This window comes from Dreissena polymorpha, chromosome 8 (genome assembly GCF_020536995.1).
Source record: "Dreissena polymorpha isolate Duluth1 chromosome 8, UMN_Dpol_1.0, whole genome shotgun sequence".
Lineage (NCBI taxonomy): Eukaryota > Metazoa > Mollusca > Bivalvia > Myida > Dreissenidae > Dreissena > Dreissena polymorpha.
The window spans coordinates 37,648,266-37,671,586 of record NC_068362.1 but is presented as its reverse complement, the minus strand read 5'-3'; the positions used below and the strand labels follow the sequence as shown (position 1 = coordinate 37,671,586).

Below are 23,321 nucleotides of genomic sequence, written 5' to 3'. Positions count from 1 at the left end.
GACATTAAATTCGGATGCGGATTTTATAACAGAAAAAAACTTTTTTTGTGATTTTTTAAACATTTTCTAAGGGGGAAAAATCCGTTTTGGGGCGAAAAAAATATACCTTTCAGGTGGGGGACTGCAGCCGAAATTCGGCGGCAGATTTGATAGATTGAGGGCCCTGACTGCACAGACTAATCTGGGACAACACTGTACAAAGACGCAATAAGCCCCATTTTCCCAAAACAAGCTCAAATCTTAACTGGCATGCCACAACTCTAATGACTTGTCACCCATACATAATGGACTGTGTACCTCAGCTTCTATGTTAAGTTCTGGGACTGGTTCACTTGATTTCTGTCCAGACGTAATATCCTCTTCTGATGGTTTTGAGTTCCAGTCTATATCGGGATCCTGGATAGGGGAATGGGTACATGGATGATCAAACGATGGGTTTTGAGATATGTGACATGAGCCACAAGTGTTCTCAACTACAGTTGATAAATGGGGCGATCACCAACTACCTGTACGCAAACTGTCATCAACAGAGTTTTTTGGTAAGCCTGGTTTCAATTCGAGTCTTCCATATTGTCATGAATTTTGGTGCATATTTCACCAAGAAATTAGGGATTTGCAGAAAAATGTTGATAAACTGACACTTTGAGTGTGTGTGTGTTTTTCCAAGACCTTCTTTGATATGTTTCTTATATCATTGTGCCAATTATCATCTGATATAAGCTGGAGTGCTCAATTGATGTATTAATTATGGATGTAATGATTGTTTATATTAAAAAGAAACAATAGCATAGAAAGGATTGCATGGAAATGATGATAAATGAGCAGTGAATACAAGTTGAATGAAATATAAACTCTGGAATAAATAGTGCATACATGTACACATAAACATGGTATAGAATGGATACACAGCATTCCTGCTTAGTCTGAATCGGTCGTTATATAATGCACACACATGGTTTTAAAAAATTGACAGCACACTCAAAAGTTTTTTGACAATTGTTTAATTAATATTGCGCCTGTGAAATGAGCCATGAAAACGCAGTCTTTCCTTGGTGAATATTGATGATAAAGAAGACTGATTTTAATAGGTTTTGGTACTAAATTCTTTATCAATATGTCAATTTGTCAAAGCTGGTATGTATAGAAATATACCGTAAAACCAGTTAGATTCCTTGGCATGATATTGTGTGGGTTTGCAAATATGACAACTTGGTGGATTCCTAATTTTATTGAAATTAAAAGAATAATAACTAATTGTCCCACAATTTATGGTTTTACAGTATTTCTCTTTGAAAGAAACATTATTTCTTGAGTACATGAAACAGCCAATAAGGAAACAAGTATATGTATTACATAGGATGACAATAATCAGAGGTACATATATTATATTTTGAAGAACCTTTTACATTTCTTTTAAAACACATATTACGCTATCTAGAAACTCTTCATTTGCTTTTTTGCCTACGTTATAATATGTGTATTTTATTTTAACATAGGCTCTCAGTTACCCCATACAGTTTTTACAAACGTAAAATTTGTTCATTTCAGCTGGTAACCAGCATTTCAATGCACATGTGACTGTGACCCAACAATCTTAAATCCAAAGAAAGGTTATACATGGTTACACTTATATCCCTTTCACAGAAGAAGTGTTTGTATAGATTAATTTAGGGAACAAAATCCCAACATGACATTTGTGGCCAGGGTAAACAGTTCAGTCAGAATGAAAGTCCTTTGCCTAACCAACTGAATAACATCCATATGAACCTCGCTCTGGCAAAACAGGGATTAAAGTGCCCGTTCGGGGAGATATATATGGGCAGAATCGTAAGAAAACGTGTTTTTGTTGAGGATATCACTGAAAATCCGGTTGAAATCGGTTGAAAACAAACAATATAGCGATTTTTATTTTGGGGTCGAGTACGGTAAAGTACAAAAATGACCTAATTAATATTCAGGATTCGACACGTTAATTTAAACCTAAACAAACAAAATTGTGAATACCGGCGAATTTAGCGGAGAGAAGGTACGAACAAATGCAAATACATCTGTTACAGACGGAAACTGAGTTGCAACGCTACGTTTTTGCTAAATCTATGTATTTATCTTTTTTTAGCGAAAGCTAAATATAAATATAATTTGCATAACTCGCAACGCTGCAAATGATTTTTGCCTATTGCATATATTTATGATCATTTATATATTATTCCAAGTTTTGAATGTCAACATCGATAAAAAATATACAGTCAAACCTGAGAACAGCGGTCAGTCAAGGGAAATGACCAAAGTGACCGTTGTCCACAGGTGACCGTTGAATTCGGATCACAATTTAAAGATGGTTTGTCAGTTGGTAGTATTGCTACGTTGTTACCCCACCCAGTCGTTTGCATACAGTGTAAAACAAAGGCTCATGCATCTCGTTCATTCAGTAAATAAAGTTTGTCACGTGCCGTTGACGTCACGTCCGTACAAGTCTAAAAAGCGGATTCGCTGTCATAAACCGATTGTACAGTGTAATTGTACTGTTTAAAGTACCAAGTACTAATTAGCGGTCATTTAATCAGTGATAATTACTTAAAACGTGTCACAAACTCTGACATATTTTCTTTTGAAGATACCCCCACAATTATCCCCGGAAAACAAACTGTCTCAACACCTTATTATTTGTTTACTCGCAGCGGGCCGCTTTTATAATATCAAAGACAATTACCGCTTTCAGATGATTTAACTGCAAAATAGACGGGAAAATGATGTGCTGTGTTTTTAATTTTCGCGACTCGAGACGACTGACGCGTGACCGTTGATTGCAGGTCAAACATGAATTTCGGAGTGGAATATAGTGACCGTTCGCCGTTATGGCCAGGTGGCTGTTAAATTCAAGTGTAATATAGTGTTTTTTTCGTCGGGGGGATTCCAGACTGACCGTTGTCTGCAGGTGACCTGTATTTCAATGAATTTATGTTAAGTTTATTTCTTGCTATACGATTTATATGCAAAACAACGATCTATTCTGCGAACAGGGACTTTAGTGTATGGCGTAACAGAAAGTGTTGTCGCAGATAAGCCTGTGCCGACTGCACAGTTTTATGTGGAACGAAACTTCACACAGATGCATTTAGCCCTGTTTTCCCAGAACGAGGTGCCCCAAGAATATTAATGATTTTACATATATTCCATTTGAAAATAAAAGTATTTCTGGAGAACATAAAACAGCCAATATGGAAACAAGTACATCATAGAGGATAACTATATAAATAAGAATGTAGAACATGTTCAAGGGCATGTATATGAAGGGTGTGACTACGCACGAATCTCAGGGCCTACTCTGCCATTCACCTAATTAGCAAAAGGCTACACATAAGACTGGCTCAAGAGATTTCCTTTTTGCTATTACCTTTTCTTCACAAATTCCTGTTATACTAATAAAATGTTAATAATCTGTTGTTCTACTGTAAATTTGGCTACAGAAAATTGAGCCAGGGAAGCCCTGTATCTCTCACTCACCTGTGTTCTTGCAGGCTGTGACTCAGTTGCCTCTTGAAACTGCTCCTCCTCCTCATCATCACCATCAGTCCTTGGAGGCTGGTAACTGAAGGCTCCCTTCTCTTCTGCAGCTGCCATCTCTTCAAGTGGGTGACGTTCCACATTGGCCTGCAAGAAAAATAGTGAATAATTATTTTTTGGACAATCCATGTTTATGTACACTATTTTAGGACACTCAATGTTTACAGACAATATTTTTGACAATCCATGTTTTCTGATACTATTTTTGGACAATCAATGTTTGAAGATACTATTTTTGGACAATCCATGTTTGAAGACCATATTTTGGCCCATCCAGGATTTCAAACCCTATCTTTTGGACAATCCATGTTTTCAGACAATGTATATTTTTGGACACTACCCAGTTGAACACACTGTTTCCTGACACGCTTTGTTTCAGACATGGCACTGTAAGTTTGGAACTTATGTGTTCTAAAACACTATGACTAGGAAACAGAGACCATGTTTTCAGGCAATACTTTTGGTCACTATGCTTTTGGAAACTCCATTTTTTTGGCCACTCCATGTTTATGGCCACTCTTTTTTCAGAAACTATGATTTTGGACACTGTCTATTTGGACAGTTTGTTTTTAGTTAATACCTGTTTTTGGTCATTGCATGTTTTCAGGCCCGTTTTTATGGACATTTTATAACATAGGCACAATAATTCTGTATTTTAGGTTTATTCTCATGATTTAAGTGCATATTCAGAAAAGAAAATTTTGACCTATGGTTTCATACAGATGTTGTTATTTAAAGCTAACCTTACAATTTTATAAATTGTTTGCTAATCAATTAACCCTCCTGACACAAAACCAAATAGCAAGCTATACAATTGCTCCAAACAAACAAACGACTAATGAACGAAGAGTTGGAAAACAAGAGCACCGCATAGCCGGTGCCAACGCTCGACTGTGGGTGCAGTTTTAAATAAATGAAACACATTGACCTTGACTTTTGACCTAGTGACCCAAAAATGGGTGTGGCGTGTAGAAATCATCAAGGTGCATCTACATATTAAGTTTCAAAGTTGTAGGTGGAAGCACTTTGATTTAAGGCCCTATGTTTAAGTTTTATATTAGAGGTCACAGTGACCTTGACCTTTGACCTAGTGACCCAAAAATGGGTGTGGCGTGTAGAACTCATCAAGGTGCAGCTACATAAGAAGTTTAAAAGTTGTAGGTGGAAAAACTTTGATTTGAGAGCCAATATTAAGGTTTTAGCACGTGGACGGCGGATGGCAAACGCCGGACGACGAGCTGGCTAATGCTTGTGCGCCTGTTCCCAGATTAGCCTATGCAGCGTACACAACCTTATCAGAGACAATACATTCTGCTATTATTGATTTTTTTTTTCATTTAAAGACAGCCTCTTGTCAACCAAAAACCAACTCTTGGAGGAAAGTATTTTCTGAGATGCACATGCATTAAGCTAATTTTTCCAAGAGTCCTTGCAAATACAGATCACAACTAGACCTTTGTCACAGACGTGACGAATACCCCCACATGCCACAGAATATTTTGCATGTTGTCTTCACAAAAACAGCGGACACCATGCTCAATGTTTAAAACACACTAAGTGACCCCGTGACCTGGTTTTTGACCCTGCATGGCCCATCTTCGAACTTGACCTACACATCATCTAGATACAACTTCTGACCAAGTGTGGTGAAGATCGGATGAAAACTACTTAAATTAGAGAGCAGACATCATGCAGAATATGTAAAACGTACTAAGTGACCCAGTGACCTAGTTTTTGACCCGGCATGACCCATATTCAAACTTGACCTAGACATCATCTAGATACAACTTCTGACCAAGTTTGGTGAAGATCGGATGAAAACTAATTGAGTTAGAGAGCAGACACCAAGCTCAATGTTTAAAACGCACTAAGTGACCCTGTGCCCTAGTTTTTGACCTGCCATGACCCATGCTCGAACTTGGCCTAGACATCACCTAGATACAACTTCTGACCAAGTTTGGTGAAGCTCTGATGAAAACTACTTGAATTAGAGAGCGGAAAACATACTGAATGTTTAAAACGCACTAAGTGACCCTGTGCCCTAGTTTTTGACCTGCCATGACCCATGCTCGAACTTGGCCTAGACATCATCTTGATACAACTTCTGACCAAGTTTGGTGAAGCTCTGATGAAAACTACTTGAATTAAAGAGCGGACAACATGCTGAATGTATAAAACGCACTAAGTGACCCCGTGACCTAGTTTTTGACCCTGCAAGGCCCATGTGCGAAGTTGGCCTAGACATCATCTAGATACAACTTCTGACCAAGGTTGGTGAAGATCTGATGATGAAAACTACTTGAATTAGAGAGCGGACACGGACCGACCGACCGACAGACCGACCGACAGACAAGCTCACTCCTATATACCCCCCTAAACTTCGTTTAGTGGGGGTATAATAACTCAGTGTTGGGATTTCAGAACCATCTCAGGGGAGGAAAATGCCCTACTCCCCTTACAGGATTCAACAAAACTCTTCATTTGCATAAAGATCAAGGTAGGTAAATAACTATTTGTAAAGTAAGAGTGCCATTGAATAGGAGGAAATCATCTGACAGGAGGAAAAATCACATCCCTGCTTTGCAGACATTACGATTTTGAGATGAGACCATGTTTTCAAACAATATTTTTGGACTTAATGTTTTTCGACACTCCGTGGTTTTTGCCATTTTTATTTTTGACTTTTAAATTGTTGGAAAAAAATATGCAAACAAGAGATGTGTTTGTCAGAAACACAATGCCCCCTAATGCGCCGCTTTATTTTTTTTGACCTTTGACCTTGAAGGATGACCTTGACCTTTCACCACTCAAAATGTGCAGCTCTATGAGATACACATGCATGCCAAATATCAAGTTGCTGTGTTCGATATTTCAAAAGTTATCGCAAAACTTTAACCAAGGTTTAAGTTTTGGGACAGAATGACGGAATAACAGACAGACAGGCCAAAAACAATATGCCCCCGATCATTTGATCGGGGGGCATAAAAATATTCTAAATAACTTCACAAGCCCACATACCGGTGCCTGTGGGTAGGTCCTGGCCGGGTACCGTCTCATCCTCTGTGGTTTGAGGTACTGTTCACACTTGACCGTGTCATTGAAGCCTGGGAACAGGTTCTCATACTCCCGGGGGTCGGCCAGGGAGCTTGCAGCCTTCATGTTCCCCAGGGACTCCCGCCACAGCTTTACCACCCTGTGGACAGCAGACAGGATGGTGTGATAAAGGGGGCTTGGGTTTAATGCATGTGCTTATAGTGTCGTCCAAGATAAGCCTGTACAGTCCACACAGGGTAAGCTAATAAGGGTAAACACTTTCCGCTTTTATGATATTTTTCGTTTCAAGAAAGTCTCTTCTTAGCAAAAATCGAGTTTAAGCCGAAAGTGTCGCCCCTAATTAGCCTGTGCGGACTGTACAGGCTAATCTGGGACAACACTTTACGCACCTGCATTTAACCCCCTATTCACATAGCACGGCCCATATATAAGATGGTGTGGGGATCATATAGGATGGGAGTTGAAATACTCAATGAAAGTGGAAAGTCGTCCCTTATTACTTGGTCTATGATTTACAAACAAACAATGTATTCAACAATAAAGTATCCAAAATATGTAAATAAGCCACCAAGACCAATGACCAAGTAAAATATGAAAGCTCTGGAATCAATCATTTCCATGATATTGATCGGAGAGCAAGTGTGATGGTGGACAAACAAGACTGACGTCTGGACCACAAAACAAGATGTCCCCCTCAGTTGTAAGAGAAATATTAACCATTATCCGCTTACAAGCAAAGTGAAAATAGCTATATGCAACCCGCATAAAACCAGAACAGCCTGCAAGTCACTCAGTCTGTTCAGATTTTATGCTGTTTGCTGCAAATCATTATCTTAGGATTGGAAATGAAGCCTTTAAAAACTGTATCTAGTTACAAAGGTATTTTAATTAATTTGATTTTCTAAGGGACTGAAAACCTTTCAATGTGTGTAAATGGTTAAAGCAAAATACTCAAAAAAGCTAAATGTCTATGCAACACGATATTTAGCCTCGCATTACTACCTGGATACTTGACTGGGTAGGTAAGTTCTGGCAAAGAAAGCTGCCTCAGGAAGCCTGCCAGTGTTTACCAACACTTCTAGGGCATTCTCCAATCTGAAATGATATAGTCATATAATCAAGGCCCCTTGGATGTCATCATAATGATGTAATTGCAATGGTATCTGTATTACAACTTGGAGATGCCCAATAGGCTGTCTACGACATCCTTAACTCTTTGTCAACCTTCTGATTTCTTGAAAATCAAAACTTATTTTTTTCCAAAATATTATTCCCGAAACAGAAGGGTTGGCCCTAAGACCAATTGAAGTCATTTGTTCATATAAAATAAAACAAGACTATTGCCAAGCAAAAAAAAGTCCCCTACCTGTGAAAAACAACCATTTTCAGCAATATTTCTAGTCTATTTGTTGCCATAGCAACCACAATTCTTGACGTAGTAAAAAAAATGAAATGACGTGCATATTGCCATCTGTCCATGTTTCAAGTTTCATGAAAAAATATGAAGAACTTTTGAAGTTATCGCAGGATCCAGAAAAGTGTGACGGACTGACAGACTCACAGACACAAAGAGCGCAAACCATAAGTCCCCTCCAGTTTCACTGGTAGGGGACTAACAAAGTTATGCTTACAGTTACTTGTAAAGGTGTTATACAAGTTTTCCTATCGAACAATAAAATTCCTTTCCATTCACACACAGTTGTCAGTGGGAGCTTAACTCTTTTTCTGAGCATGGCTACGTGGACTCTAAGATGTACACTTAACAAGCCTCCATCTGTGAAAAATGGGCTAAATGCAAGCACGTAGTGTCGTTCAAAATGAGCCTGTGAAGTCCACACAGGCTTATCAGGGACGATACTTTTCTCCTAACTGGATTTTGGTTTAGAAAATACTTCCTATAAACTGGAAATTTCATACAAAAGTCTGTTAGGCTAGCATTTAATGACAGTCCGCACAGGGACAACACTTTACATGCATGCGTTAAGCCCATTTCTTCATGAACAAGGCTAAATTCTTAAATGTAAGAGTATATTATTGAAAACATATTTCACACTCGGCTGTCGGTGAAGTTTGAACTCTTTGTCACGAAGACAGTTCGAACGTTAAGAGAGATCCCAATTATGTAACGGCTATGTTATCCGCATTGCAAACAGGTGATCCAGAGCTAATCCCCAGTGGGGGCTTTCTTGGGATCTTTCCAAAAGGGCATCAAGTACTTGTAATAGTTCTTCACAACGGTCTACATAAGCCCAGGGCTTTCCATGTAATAGTGCTTTAAGAATTGGATTAAACTAAACCTATTCTTGACCTATGATCACTCACAGTGTAAAAACCTCTACATACCTTCCTAGCACAAAATGCGACAGGAACGCCACGTTATTATGACCCGCCTTCTCAGCAGAGTCGCCAAGTTTCGCCAACATTTCTGCATTCCCCGCTGAGCTGGCTAGCAACAAGAGCCCCCCAAAGTCCTGCGCCTGGTGCAGACACTCCAATGCCAGGCCAAACTCACACTTCTGTATGGCCATCTCAGCTAGTTGCTTCCACTTGTGTTCTCCCTGCAAGGTATGTAACGCTTTTGATAACATGCAAGTGGAAAGTGTGGTTCTTGACTAGCCTGTGCAGACAGCACAGGCTAAACTGGGCCAACACTTTATGCACATGCATTAAACCCTTACTCTCACTATTGTATTGTCATCTAGTTTAGTTGCTTCCACTTCACTGTGAAAGGTTTGATACACTGTTGATCACATAAAAGAGGAAAGTGTTGTTTTGGATTAGCCCTTGCAGACTGCACAGGCTTATCTGGGACGACACTTTACGCACATATATCAAGTCCAAGAACTCACACTTCTGTATTGCCATCTCTACTAGTTGCTTTCACTGACTTTTGGGAAAAAAGATTTCTTCATAAGATGCTATAGTTCTATAAGAAAGCCTCATGTAAGCAGTTTTGTTTTTTTTAACTTTGACATGGGGATTGGGCCCTTTGCATTGGGAACAAGAGATGTGTTTGTCAGAAACACAATGCCCCCTATTGTGCCGCTTTGAAGCCATATATTTGACATTTGACCTTGAAGGATGACCTTGACCTTTCACCACTCAAAATGTGCAGCTCCATGAGATACACATGCATGCCAAATCTCAAGTTGCCATCTTCAATAATGCAAAAGTTATTGCAAAACTTTAACCAAAGTTTTGGGACACACAAAATGAATGACAGACAGACAGACGGACAGGCCAAAAACAATATACCCCCGATCTTTCGATCCGGGGGCATAAAAATTGCCCAATTTTGACAAAAAATGGTGATGGTGTTTTTTGCTTACAAATACTAAAAATTGAGAATCAAAAAGTTTTCAGTATTAAATTTACTATGGTTTAACTTATAGAACTAGATAGAACTTGTTTGGGTAAAATAAATATACAAGGGCCTTATAACAGCCTAAAATTTCAACACTTTGGATGCCAGAGTTTTTTATATACTGTCATTTATAGCAAGCCTCACGTATATTAGCACAAAAGTTACCATGGCACCCACCTCTAGTTCTTTAGCAATCTGGTAGGCAATCTTGAGGTCGCCCAGCTGCACAGACAACTCAAACTTGTGCTCCGGGTCACAGGTCACTGCCAGCGCCTGAGATTTGAAGCCCTGAAAACAAGCAAACATAACGCTCCAGTATAATGTTAACAAGAAAGATTACCTTGCTAGTGAGCTTCTTTGTTGCTTCTTGATAACAATAATGATGTAAACCAATTAGTAAGTTTTGTATTATTTTAATTATCTATTCATGTGATATGCTTTTTGTTGAGTATTTCTTTGCGGAAGGCACAGGCTATTCTGTGACGATACTTTACACACATGATTTTTCATTTACTTCGTGGCTCAGTGTTCAGAAGCCAGTTTATTTTTGAATCCACAATAATTTAGAAGATCAAAGTATTTACTTTTTCATTTTCAATCCCAGATCACATTAAAAATGTTTCTTGTATATTCTGCTTCATACAGGTGAATAACTTTCTGTCTAATTAATAATTTTTTAAGATTTGTTTTCACAGTTAAAAAAGTTTGTGACTCATTTCTTACAATTTCAAAAAGTTAGCAACTAATTTGTTCACAATTCTGAAAAGTTCACGCCTTTTTTTAACAAATTAAAGGACTAAAGACTGCTTCACAAAGACGGAAAAAAAATCTCAGTGATTATAAACACTTATCAAGCAGTGTTCAGTGCCATGACAGGGAATTTGACACTGTTGAACCCATAAATGTTACAACAAATGACAACAACACAAAACAAAGCTTGTAAGGTGTAGTATGGGAGGTCATGGGTTTGATCCACATTGTGGCAGCGCTCTTGAAATCTTCCCAAAAAGACACCAATTACCAGTTGTACCCAGGAAATGTACTCGAGAGCGTTTCAATAAGACTAAGGCTCTCGCTGCAATCAAGTTAAAATTAATAAGTTTAACACAAAGTGTCCACTAACATGACTGGAAACTTGACACCATTTCACCAATTTTCCAACCAATTTTAAAACAAAACAAAGCTCACCTGTTTCTCAAGGAAGTGAGCAACACGTGTCCGGTGTTCGCGAGGCACAGTGGGCAGCACCTTGTCTGCGGTCTCAAAGTCCTGCCTAATCACGGCAGTCTGGTACTCGAGCACCGAGAGCAGGAGAGAGAAGCTTATCACGTTTAGCTCCTTATCACCCAGGTAGAGACGATTGTCCTTGGGGATGTAGCCCAGAATGTACATCACTCTGCAGGAACAAGACATATGTGCGTAAGTTGTTGTCACAAATTAGCATGTGCAGTCGGCGCTCTGTGCAAACTGGGCTTAAAGCATGTGCGTAAAGCTTGGGGATGTAGCCCACAATGTACATCACTCTGCAGGAACAAGACATATGTGCTTTCAGTGTTTTCCCAAATTAGCCTGTGGAGTCTGCGCTCTGTGCAAACGGGGCTTGAAGCATGTGCTTAAATCTTGGGAATGTAGCCCAGAATGTACATCACTCAGCGGGGACAAGATATAGGTTTGAGGGATTTATCCTCCAGCAAGATGATTTAATAGAAGGCAACTCTAGGTGTCATGTAAACTCGTGCTTTACATGCCTTCTGGCCCTTACAATGCTACTACTTTGTAAATAGAAGAATACTTTTCAATGTACATAACTCTGCGGGAATAAGATGAGCCGCACTCTGTGAAAATGGGGGCTTAATTCACGTGCATAAATTATTGTCCCAGATTAGCCTGTGCAGTCCACTCAAGCTAATCATGAACGAGACTTTCAGCTTAGCTGGATTTTCCTATCAAATAGAGACTTCCGTGTAACAAAAAATTCCTTCAAGGAAAGTGTAGTTTTATATAAGCCTGTGTGGACTGCACTAGCTAATTTAAGAGGACACTTTACACACATACATTAAAACCCAATTTCTCACAGCAGGGATATCTGAGTACATAACTCTGTACCCAAGACGTCTGTATTGGACATATCTGCATAATGGTGTTTGGTCAAAAATGGTGTTCCAACTTGAAATTAATTTTGTATAAGCCTGTGTGGACTGCACTAGCTAATTTTGGATGACACTTTACACACATACATTAAAACCCATTTTCTCACAGCAGGGATATCTGAGTACATAACTCTACGAATCCAAGACGTATGTATTGGACATATCTGCATATTGGTGTTCGATAAAAAAAGGTTTGCCAACTTGCAATTAGTTTGTTGTTGTTTTTATTTCAAAAAAAAGTTTACTTGTCTCCTACTTTCTCAATATGTCTGTACACATAGCTGTCTAGATGGGCTATAGTGACTATCTCTCCCCCCACATAGTAATTCAGTTTGTTGACACTGTTGGTGTAGATGAAGCAATCTCCCACCCACATTTCTATGTCTGTACACATACCTGTCTAGATGGGCTATAGTGACTATCTCTCCCCCCACATAGTAATTCAGTCTGTTGACACTGTCGGTGTAGATGAAGCAATCTCCCACCCACACTCCTGTCTCCACTACTTCCTCTATCTCCCCAACAACCTACAAGTTAGATTTGTATACATTTAAAAAAAACACACTGTCAAATAACATCTGAACCAGGTTCCCAAAAAAGGAAAAGGAGGCTTTCAATAAAAGTAGAAACACTAAGTTACAAATGTAGAAAAGTCATCTTAAACTTTTTAAAATAAAATGATTGTATATCAAAGACCTTTAATGCTAGTACTTCCATTTACTCAAAATTTTCAGGATAAATCTCTTATTTCATTGAAAATTGTTAAATAAACAAATGTAATTATGTTTTTGTGTGTAAGATTTCAGTTTTTGTTTGGAATAGTGTTGTTAAAATAAAAGTAAATTATCCCAAATTAATGCAGAGTTAAGGTCTTAATCTCGCCAAATATATATAAGGAAATGCCAATCGTCATGAAAGTGCATTTTTTGGACTAATGACTTGTGATTGTTTTGGAACTGGAATTATGTTAAATAGATACAACAATATCCAGGGGATGTCAATTGTCATAAATTTGAAATCCGGAAAATTAAGCCGACAGTCTGAGGCCGTAGGATAAAGGGAATAGAGGGCAGAGCCCCTTGAGCTAGCTTATTGTTATTTTTTATAGTCTTTCTATGTGCAATTTCTGGTGAGTACAATGCAAAATTTCATCAACCATCCGTTACACTGCATGTGTATTCGTCATTCTTTAAAAATGTTATAAAGGACGTTGAAAATAAATTAAAATCGACCAACCATACCGTATCCGAAAACGACTCTCTAAAAACATGTCGAGATATGTCTTTTTCACATGAAATAAAATATGCATATTGTTTGACTCTAGAAAATGAAAACCAGTAACCAGTAACCTAGCAAATACGCATTCAATATATAATTCTGTTGACATATTGTTTTAAAATATGATATTGCAGTGCTTTACATTGCTAATAGAAAGATGGCGGATATTTACAACATTCGTAGAATTGTACAGATTGCAAAATCTGCACCGAGTGCAAACATCCGGAATGCAGACGAGGCTATAACAATATTCGTTTTTAAATAATCTCAACCCATCTTATGTTTTATGTGAAAGCTTATATAAGCCTCGTTCGGGGCAAACTGGGCTTAACATAAGATGGGTTGTAAAAGAAAGAAATTGGACTTATATAAAACAAAAGCACCGCATAACGGGTGCCAACGCCCCGCTGCAGGTGCATTTTTGAATAAATGAAAGCTTGTCAGAATTAATTTTTTTTTTACAGGTCAGTGACCTTGACCTTTGAACTAGTGACCCAAATATGGTGTGGCGTGTAGAACTAATCAAGGTGCAGCTACATGTGAAGTTTCAAAATTGTAGGTGGAAGCACTTTGATTTTAGAGACAATGTTCAACAACTTGACAAAATGTTAAGGTTTTAGCAGGACCCGGACGATGAGCTGGCTATGACAATACCTCAGGTTTTCTCCGAAAACAGCCGAGCTAACAATAAACTTTAAGCAACAGTTCTTAGAATTGTTTGCATCTTTATTCCACTGCATTAAGCTACAAAGCAAAGCTACTCACGTCAAAAGCCTCCTCAATGCCATCCTCTGTTACAAGTTCCTTGTCGTTTTTTGCCTGGTCTACAGCCTCCTGGCGATACTTGAGAATGAAGAAGGACTCCTCCGTAGAGATGCACACCAGCTCTCCGTTCTCACTCCAGTAGATCTGAACAACAAGAGAAGTTGTTTGTTTTTCCGTTCAATATATTTAATTTCTTTGTAAATATGTGTGTGAGGGAAGAGGGCATCCCACTCCGCACCTTACAGAGTTTACAACCGATGTTTTCAAATTTCAACACATTTGGTACATTAAACCATCAAAGGCTGTACTATTACAATATAAACAATATTAATTAAAGAAATAATTGAAAATACAAGACTTCTAAAGTCCCTAATTACAGCTCTTCATTCTCATTCCAGTAGATCTTAACAACATGAAAAGTTTGTTAATGCAGGTCCCCCCCCCATCTCCCTTCGAGGATATTCTCTAAGAATATGATTTTGTAACTACCTTAAATGAGGAAAATACTCTATCATTCTTAAACATAATTAACCTGAAAACTCCATATATAAATTGATCCAGCTAAGTAATGATCTATCACATTAGTAAAATTAGTTTGGGATGGAAAACAGCGAATCAGCTGAAACTAAAAGTACAAACAATCACACCCCTGATTCTCTTTGGTAAATATGTTAAGCTGTAAACTTGAAGTAGATGACATGGTTGTTGCATGTGACATGTTGTCTTGATATGATGATCATTGGTGCCACAATATTTGAAATCTTATAACAAGGAATGAGCTGGACATGCAATGTCCTACGCAAACCTTCACAAACACACACTGGCTAAGGGAAACACTAGATGCCCTTCTCCCATGCTCATGGCTGGGGGAGGGGGAGGGGTTGAGGGCATAAAAATATACATAAATTATACAAATTTATGTAGTAATTCAACTATCTCCTTTAAAACATAGCTTTAATTGCAATATTTTAATATGGCTCACTAATCACAAATATCGCAAATCACAACCTTTTAACAGACTGAGTTGAAATAAAAAAAGACCTAAACTAGACTTTAAGAATTAACATAATGAGCCATGCTCTGTGAAAAGGTGGTTTAATCAATCTGCATAGTGTTGTCCCAGATTAGCCTAATCAGGGACGACACTTTCCGCATAAACTAGATATTTGCTAAGGAGAGACTTTCTGTAAACAAAAAAACCCATTAAAGCGGACAGTGTCGTCCCTGATTAGCCTGTGTGGACTGCACAGGCTAATCTGGGACAACACATTACTCACATGCATTAAACACCCTTGTCACAGAGCACGGCTCATATATTTTCTTCATTATATTTTGCAACATTCCTAAGAATGCACTCACATTTTTAGGTGAGATTTCTATCCGTCGCACAAGGTCCGTGGTCTCCCAGTCGTAGAACGCCAGCCCACTCACTGACCTCACACCAAGCATGTTGCCTCCATGTATACCTGTGAGGAAAAATGTTGAATGTACGAATATACAGAAATCTAAGAAATGATCCTGGCACAATCGGATCCATGAAAATCTCTTGAAAAATCACACCCTGCATCTCACATTATGAGAAGGTTCATTTGAATACCTTAAATATGTAAAGAGTAATTAAAGAGTAATTATACACACACAAAATGGACTATGAAATACAGCAAATGACAAAAACTAAAAACATTCTGATAAAAGAGTTGCGGTTCTTGTCATCTGCACTTTCTCTCTACGTCCTCTATCAACGTACATAGTTTCATTCAAATAATTTCAAAACTTAGAGAGTTAGGTTCCACACAAGAACATGGAACATGGACCTAGGACAAAAACTTATATTAATCCTCACAACAGAGTCATGATTCTTGTAATCTGCACCTCCCCATAATGCCTCTGTCATTATAAAAAAGTTTCACTTGAACCCCTTCAATACTACCTGAGCTATGTTCTGTACAAACCGCGGGACTGACTACATGACAGATGGACAGGCAATGAAACTGCTATATTCCTCTCTTCAGGAGCATTACCAAATTCTCATGGGTGTAAAAAGCTTTATTTAACCCCTTCTGAAGAAGACAACTAGAGCTGTGTTTGTGAAACACAATGCTTCCTACTGCATTTTGGAAATCAGGAAAATATCTGAAAGCATTTAGGAACAAGAGCACCGCCTTGCGGGTGCAGACCGCTCATCTATTTTCTTTTTAAAGGTGAAGGGACTCTCATTTTCAATCACAAAGGAGGGAGGGGTGGAGTAAAGAGGGGTGTATAGTGTGGGGGTGTGGACATTTATTACATTATTTTCCAAAAATGCGAAAAAAAAACGCAAAAAAAAAAAAATGGGGGGGGGGGTGGGGGGTGGGTGGGGGGTGATTCTTGGGTGCGATGGTTGGACGGTATTTCAAACATAAAATAATAAAAATAAATATTTGTGATTTTTAACCGTTTAAAAAAATGAAATTTGGGGGGGGGGTGGGGCGGGGGGGGGTATAGATTGAGGGTGTGGTGGTCATTTGTGAGATGATCTTAAAAAAAAAAAAAATAGGGGGGGGGATTCGGGTGGGGGGAGGGGGGGGTGTTTTGGGATTCTTGGGTGCGATGGTTGGACGATATTTCAAACATAAATAATAAAAATAAATATTTGTGTTTTTTAATCGTTTAAAAAAAAAATTGGGGGGGTGGGGTGGGGTGGGGGGGGGTTTAGTGTGAGGGTGTGGTGGTCATTTGTGAGATGATCTTTAAAAAAAAATAGGGGGGGGGGATTCGGGGGGGGGGAGGGGGGGAGGGCACGGGGGATGGTTTGGGTGGAGTCTATTGTGGTATGTCAGGTAAGAGTAGTTTTGTCAAAGTATCAATAAAATCTAATCATAAATAAAGAAGTTATGGCAATTTTAGCAAAATTTAATAATTTGACCTTGAGAGTCAAGGTCATTCAAAGGTCAAGGTAAAATTCAACTTGCCAGGTACAGTAACCTCATAATAGCATGACAGTATTTGAAGTTTGAAAGCAATAGCCTTGATACTTAAGAAGTAAAGTGGATCGAAACACAAAATTTAACCATATATTAAAAGTTACTAAGTCAAAAAAGGGCCATAATTCCGTAAAAATGACAACCAGAGTTATGCAACTTGTCCTTTTACTGTACCCTTATGATAGTTTGCGAGTGTTCCAAGTATGAAAGCAATATCTATGATACTTTAGGGGTAAAGTGGACCAAAACACAAAACTTAACCAAATTTTCAATTTTCTAAGTATAAAGGGCCCATAATTCCGTCCAAATGCCAGTCAGAGTTACATGACTTTGCCTGCACAGTCCCCTTATGATAGTTCATAAGTGTTGCAAGTATGAAAGCAATAGCTTTGATACTGTAGGAATAAAGTGGACCTTAACACAAAACTTTCAATTTTATAAGTATAAAAAGGGCACATAATTATGTCAAAATGCCAGTCAGAGTTACATTACTTTGCCTGCACAGTCCCCTTATGATAGTTAGTAAGTGTTGCAAGTATGAAAGCAATAGCTTTGATACTTACGGAATAAAATAACCTAAACACAAAACTTAACCAAAATTTTCAATTTTCTAAGTATAAAAAGGGCACATAATTTTGTAAAAATGCACGCCAGAGTTATCTTACTTTGCCTGCCCAGTCCCCTCATGATAGTAAGTAAGTGCACCAAGTTTGAATGCAATAGCATTGATACTTTCTGAGAAAAGTGGACCTAAACACAAAACTTAACCAAAATTTTCAATTTTCTAAGTATAAAAAGGGCACATAATTCTGTCAAATTGCACGCCAGAGTTATCTAACTTTGCCTGCCCAGTCTTCTCATGATAGTAAGTAAGTGTACCAAGTTTGAATGCAATAGCATTGATACTTTCTGAGAAAAGTGGACCTAAACGCAAAACTTAACCGGACGCCAACGCCGACGCCGACGCAGACGCCGACGCCAAGGTGATGACAATAGCTCATAATTTTTTTTCAAAAAATAGATGAGCTAAAAATCAGAATGCCGGACGGACAAACTGATGGGTGGACGGTGCGACATCTACATGCCATCTGTATGCCACCCTACTGGGGGCATAATAAGCCCTGCATACCTTCACATCCAAAGTCCGGCTTAAATGTCTTGAGTTCCTTGAAGTTCTTGAAGATTTTCACCATGCTGTTGACCTCCCGTATGGCGTACACAGAGGAGTCATTGCTCCATACAAACTCCTGGGCAGACCCAAAGCTCTTGTTACGTAGGGCCATGGCTGTGTAGATGATGTACTCACCATCACCGCACACACACACAAACCTGCAAAGTCAATGCATGTACATAAAGCATCGTCACAGATCAGCCTGTACAGTGTGCACAGGCTAATGAAGGATGACACTTTCCACTTTTGTGGTATGTTTCGTTTAAAGGAAGTCTCCACTGAGCAAAGATCCAGTTAAGGCAGAAAGTATCGTCCCTGATAAAAAGCCTGTGCAGACTTCACAGGCTTATCTGGGAAGACACTTTGAGCTCATACATTAAGCCCAGTTTCTCTTTGGCCGAACCAAAGCTCTTGTTACGATTGGCCATTGCTGTGTAGATGATGTACTCCCTGTCACCACTCACACACACAAGCCTGTATAGATATATGAGCTTTGTCTGATTGGAAACTCAACTATGATCCTTGGCTTTATGAATGTTTATCTAGACAATTAACAATAATCAAACCTGCAAAATATCAGCATGACTTGTAAACATTATTTCTGGTACATTACAGCTGTCAATAAACCAACTAACACACATTAACCTGCACAGATAAATTAGCATGTGTTGTTGTTGTTTTTCCCTGATTTTAACAGTATTTCAGTCATATCAAAGATGTCAATGCAGCAAACACTAATGCCCAAAACTGACATCTACTATACTCGAATCAGAGATAGGGGAAAATGGCCATAGAAATTATTTCATAAATGATCACAACAAATGTTATGTATCTGGGTCAGGAATTGAACCAGGATTTCGTAGAAGATACCTCATTTAAACAAAAAATTCAATAAAAGCAGAACTTTGGGGACATACATTTTGCCGTTTTACGGAACCCAGCTAGGCTGACCTTCCATTGGGTTTATACTGGATATTCTGTACCTGTGACCCAAAACTACCATTCAAAGTAAAACCCCACGTATCTCCTATTAGGGTTATGCTGGATGTTCTGTGCGTAGACCTCACAGACTTAACAACAATTCAAGGTTTCAAACCAGCGACCTTCCATTGGGGTTATGCTGGATGTTCTGTGGGTAGATCTCACAGGCTCCCATGTCCTTCACAGTGACGGACATCCGCTCCCCGTCCTTGACCTCCTGTTCTCCCATGGCCTTGATGTTTGCCTGCTGGATCTCGCTGTGCTTGGCCTAGATAATCTTTCCACTGGAGTCCATCTACATGGCAGGCTCCTCTCTACCCAGCTGATGACATGAAAATCATGATATGAGTCGTGTTCTGAGAAAACTGGGCATAATGCATGTGCGTAAAGTGTCATCCTAGATTAGCCTGTGCAGTTTGCACAGTCTAATCAGGGACGACACTTTCCGCTTAAACTAGATTTTCAGTAAAAATAGACTTCCTTTAAATGAAAAATAAAATTGAAGCGGAAAGTGTCGTCCCTGATAAGCCTGTGCGGACTGTACAGGTTAATCTGGGACGACACTTTACGCACATGCATTATGCCCAGTTTTCACAGAACAAGACATATATTAAAGCCACACACCTTGAAATTAAATACATATTTTATCTATGCCATATTCTACATTAGAATATATCTGGTGGTGACAAGGTAAAAATATGTCTCTTTTGCGCTTTAAAACTTAACAAGGGCTGTTTGTAAAACATGCATGCCCCCATATGGGCTGTCAGTTGTAGTGGCAGCCATTGTGTGAATACGTTTTTTGTCACTGTGACCTTGACCTTTGACCTAATGTAAGTTATCATCCGGAAACCAGGGTAATAGGTGGGGTAATTTATTAGATGTTTAAAAAAAATGGAGGGGGTTGGGGGGGGTGGTAGGGGGGAGTGAGAGGGGGGTATAATGTGGGGTGTGGTAATTTATAAGATGTTTAAAAAAAAATTGGGGGGTGGGGGGTAGAGCGGTGGGGGAGGGTAGGGGGGTGAGAGGGGGGGTTTAATGTGGGATGTGGTAATTTATAAGATGTTTAAAAAAAAAATTGGGGGGTGGGGGGTGTAGGGAGTGGGGGGTAGGGGGTGAGAGGGGGTATAATGTGGGGTGTGGTAATTTATAAGATGTTTAAAAAAAAAATGGGGGGTGGGAGGGTAGGGGGTTGGGGGGTTGGGGGGTGGGGGGAATAATGTGGGGTGGGGTAATTTATTAAATGTTTAAAAATTTATTTTTTGGGGGGAGGTGGGGGGTTAGGGTGGTGGGGGTGGGGGGGTATGGGGGTGAGAGGGGGGTACAATGTGGGGTGGGGTAATTTATAAGATGTTTAAAAAAAAGTGGGGGATGTGGGGGGGGGGGTAGGGGGGTGGGGGTGAGAGGGGGTCCTCCTGTGAAGTGGGGTCCTTTCTTAGATGTTTTCCCCCCTGTGGGTGGGGGGTAGGGGGCGTGAGATGGGGGTCTAATGTGGGGTGTGGTCCTTTATTAGATGTTTCCCCCCCCTGGGGGGTTAGGGGTCGGGGGGAACGAGAGGGGATAATAATGTGGGGTGGGGTTATTTATAATATGTTAAAAAAATGGGGGTGGGGGGTAGGGGGTGGGGGGTAGGGGGTGGGGGTGAGAGGGGTTATAATGTGGGGTGAGGTAATTTATTAGATGTTTAAAAACAAATGGGGGGGTGGGGTAGGGGGGAGTGAGAGGGGGGTATAATGTGGGTTGTGGTAATTATTAGATGTTTTAAAAAAAAATGGGGGGTGGGGGAGTAGGGGGGAGTGAGAGGGGGGTATAATGTGGGGTGGGGTTACTTATTAGATGTTTAAAAAAAATGGGGGTGGGGGGTAGGGGGATGGGGGGTAGGGGGGGGTGGGGGTAGGGGGGGGTTGGGGGTTAGGGGGGTGGGGGTGAGATGGGGTGGGGGTGAGAAGGGGGTTAATGTGGGATGTGATAATTTATTACATGATGTTTAAAAAAAAATGTGGGGGGGGTGATATCCTCTATTCATAAAACATGAAATTTAAACTTATTGCATTTGTTTTCCCTGTATATAAGAAAGATATAATAGTGTATTACCTCCCCTGTCCTGCTTATATTTATATTCATCAACAAAATTAAACATTAACACAATATTTAATATACAAAAAATCTCATAATCAGATAATATTTTGACTGATCCACTGTATTTTATTAAAAGGATGATGTTTCACTGGACTGATAATTATAGATTTAGGATTACAGACCAGTTGCTTCAGTAATATTGTTCAGAGTTTGCCCTGTTGGCCGCGTATGCATTCTTGAGTTATCATTCAAAAACCATTTTACTATTTCGGGTCAACGTGACCTTGACCTTTGACCTAGTGACCTCAAAATCAATAGGGGTCATCTGCGAGTCATGATCAATGTACCTATGAAGTTTCATGATCCTAGGCCCAAGCGTTCTTGAGTTATCATCTGACAACCACCAGGTGGACGGACCGACAGACAGACCGACCGACATGAGCGAAACTATATACCCCCTCTTCTTCGAAGGGGGGCATAAAAATAATCGCGTTTGTCGAAATGGACATATACGTCTAGAAATCCTACTTTCGGTTTTAAAAGCGGAACCGTTTGAAAAGATTCGGGGGGGGGATATTTGTTAAAAGGCACTTAAGCACGCATGTTCATATTGTATTTTAAATATAGCATTTATTCTGGAAGAAAGGGGCCTAATGAATGTGCGAAAAGTGTCTAACCAGATGAGCCTGTGCAGTTTCCACAAGCTAATCAGGGACGACACTTTCTGCCTAAACTGGATGTACAATAAGAAGAAACTTACTATGAACGAAACATACAACAAAGGCTGAAAGGGCTGTATATAAAACATGCATGCCCCCCATATGGGCTGTCCGTTGTAGTGGCAGTCATTGTGTGAATACGTTTTTGTCACTGTGACCTTTGACCTAGTGACCTGAAAATCAATAGGGGTCATCTGCGGGTCACAATTAATGTTCTTATGAAGTGTCATGATCCTAGGAAAAAGCGTTCTTGAGTTATCATCCGGAAACAATTTTACTGTTTCGGGTCACTGTGACCTTGACCTTTGACCTAGTGACCTGAAAATCAATATGGGTAATCTGCGAGTCATGATCAATGTACCTATGAAGTTTCATGATCGCGTAAGCGTTCTTGAGTTATCATCCGGAAACCATTTAACTATTTCGGGTCACCTTGACCTTTACCTAGTGACCTCAAAATCAATAGGGGTCATCTGCGAGTCATGATCATTCTACCAATGAAGTTTCATGATCCTAGGCATATGTGTTCTTGAGTTATCATCCGGAAACCATTTTACTATTTCGGGTCACCGTGACCTTGACCTTTGACCTAGTGACCTAAAAATCAATAGGGGGTCATCTGCGAGTCAGGATAAATCTACCCATGAAGTTTCATGATCTTAGGCATATGCGTTCTTGAGTTATCATCCGGAAACCATTTTTCTATTTCGGGTCACCATGACCTTGACCTTTGACCTAGTGACCTCAAAATCAATAGGGGTCATCTGCAAGTCATGATCAATCTACCTATGAAGCTTCATGATCCTAGGCGTATGCGTTCTTGAGTTATCATCCGGAAACCATTTTACTATTTCGGGTCACCATGACCTTGACCTCAAAATCAATAGGGGTCATCTGCGAGTCATGATCTATCTACCTATGAAGTTTCATGATCCTAGGCCTAAGCGTTATTGAGTTATCATCCGGAAACCATTTAACTATTTCGGGTCACCGTGACCTTGACCTTTGACCTAGTGACCTCAAAATCAATAGGGGTCATCTGCGAGTCATGATCATTCTACCCATGAAGTTTCATGATCCAAGGCATATGTGTTCTTGAGTTATCATCCATAAACCATTTTACTATTTCGGGTCACTGTGACCTTGACCTTTGACCTAGTGACCTCAAAATCAATAGGGGTCATCTGCTAGTCATGATCAATCTACCCATAAAGTTTCATGATCCTATGCATA

The 23,321-nt window shown here is 39.6% G+C and overlaps 2 protein-coding genes across 11 annotated transcripts in view; both read right to left on the bottom strand.

Annotated features, from left to right (window-relative positions):
* LOC127843272 (uncharacterized) overlaps window positions 1–23,321 on the bottom strand; it is a 224,718-nt gene that overhangs the window by 149,550 nt on the left and 51,847 nt on the right. The gene's annotated exons all lie outside the window — the stretch shown is intronic.
* Window positions 1–23,321, bottom strand: part of LOC127843273 (coatomer subunit beta'-like) — a 258,575-nt gene that overhangs the window by 233,766 nt on the left and 1,488 nt on the right. For 7 of the 9 annotated variants that reach the window (XM_052373173.1, XM_052373169.1, XM_052373172.1 and 4 more), the window contains 12 exons: window positions 19,413–19,612; window positions 18,268–18,467; window positions 15,535–15,641; window positions 14,176–14,319; window positions 12,529–12,659; window positions 11,171–11,378; window positions 10,160–10,270; window positions 8,962–9,176; window positions 7,621–7,713; window positions 6,583–6,757; window positions 3,505–3,651; window positions 298–396 (listed from right to left, as the gene is read on the bottom strand). In XM_052373173.1, the coding sequence (XP_052229133.1) occupies window positions 298–396; window positions 3,505–3,651; window positions 6,583–6,757; window positions 7,621–7,713; window positions 8,962–9,176; window positions 10,160–10,270; window positions 11,171–11,378; window positions 12,529–12,659; window positions 14,176–14,319; window positions 15,535–15,641; window positions 18,268–18,467; window positions 19,413–19,519 (1,737 nt within the window). In that variant the 5' untranslated portion in view covers window positions 19,520–19,612. The remainder of the gene's footprint in view (window positions 1–297; window positions 397–3,504; window positions 3,652–6,582; window positions 6,758–7,620; window positions 7,714–8,961; window positions 9,177–10,159; window positions 10,271–11,170; window positions 11,379–12,528; window positions 12,660–14,175; window positions 14,320–15,534; window positions 15,642–18,267; window positions 18,468–19,412; window positions 19,613–23,321) is intronic. The other 2 variants (XM_052373177.1, XM_052373178.1) reach the window with 1 other exon arrangement.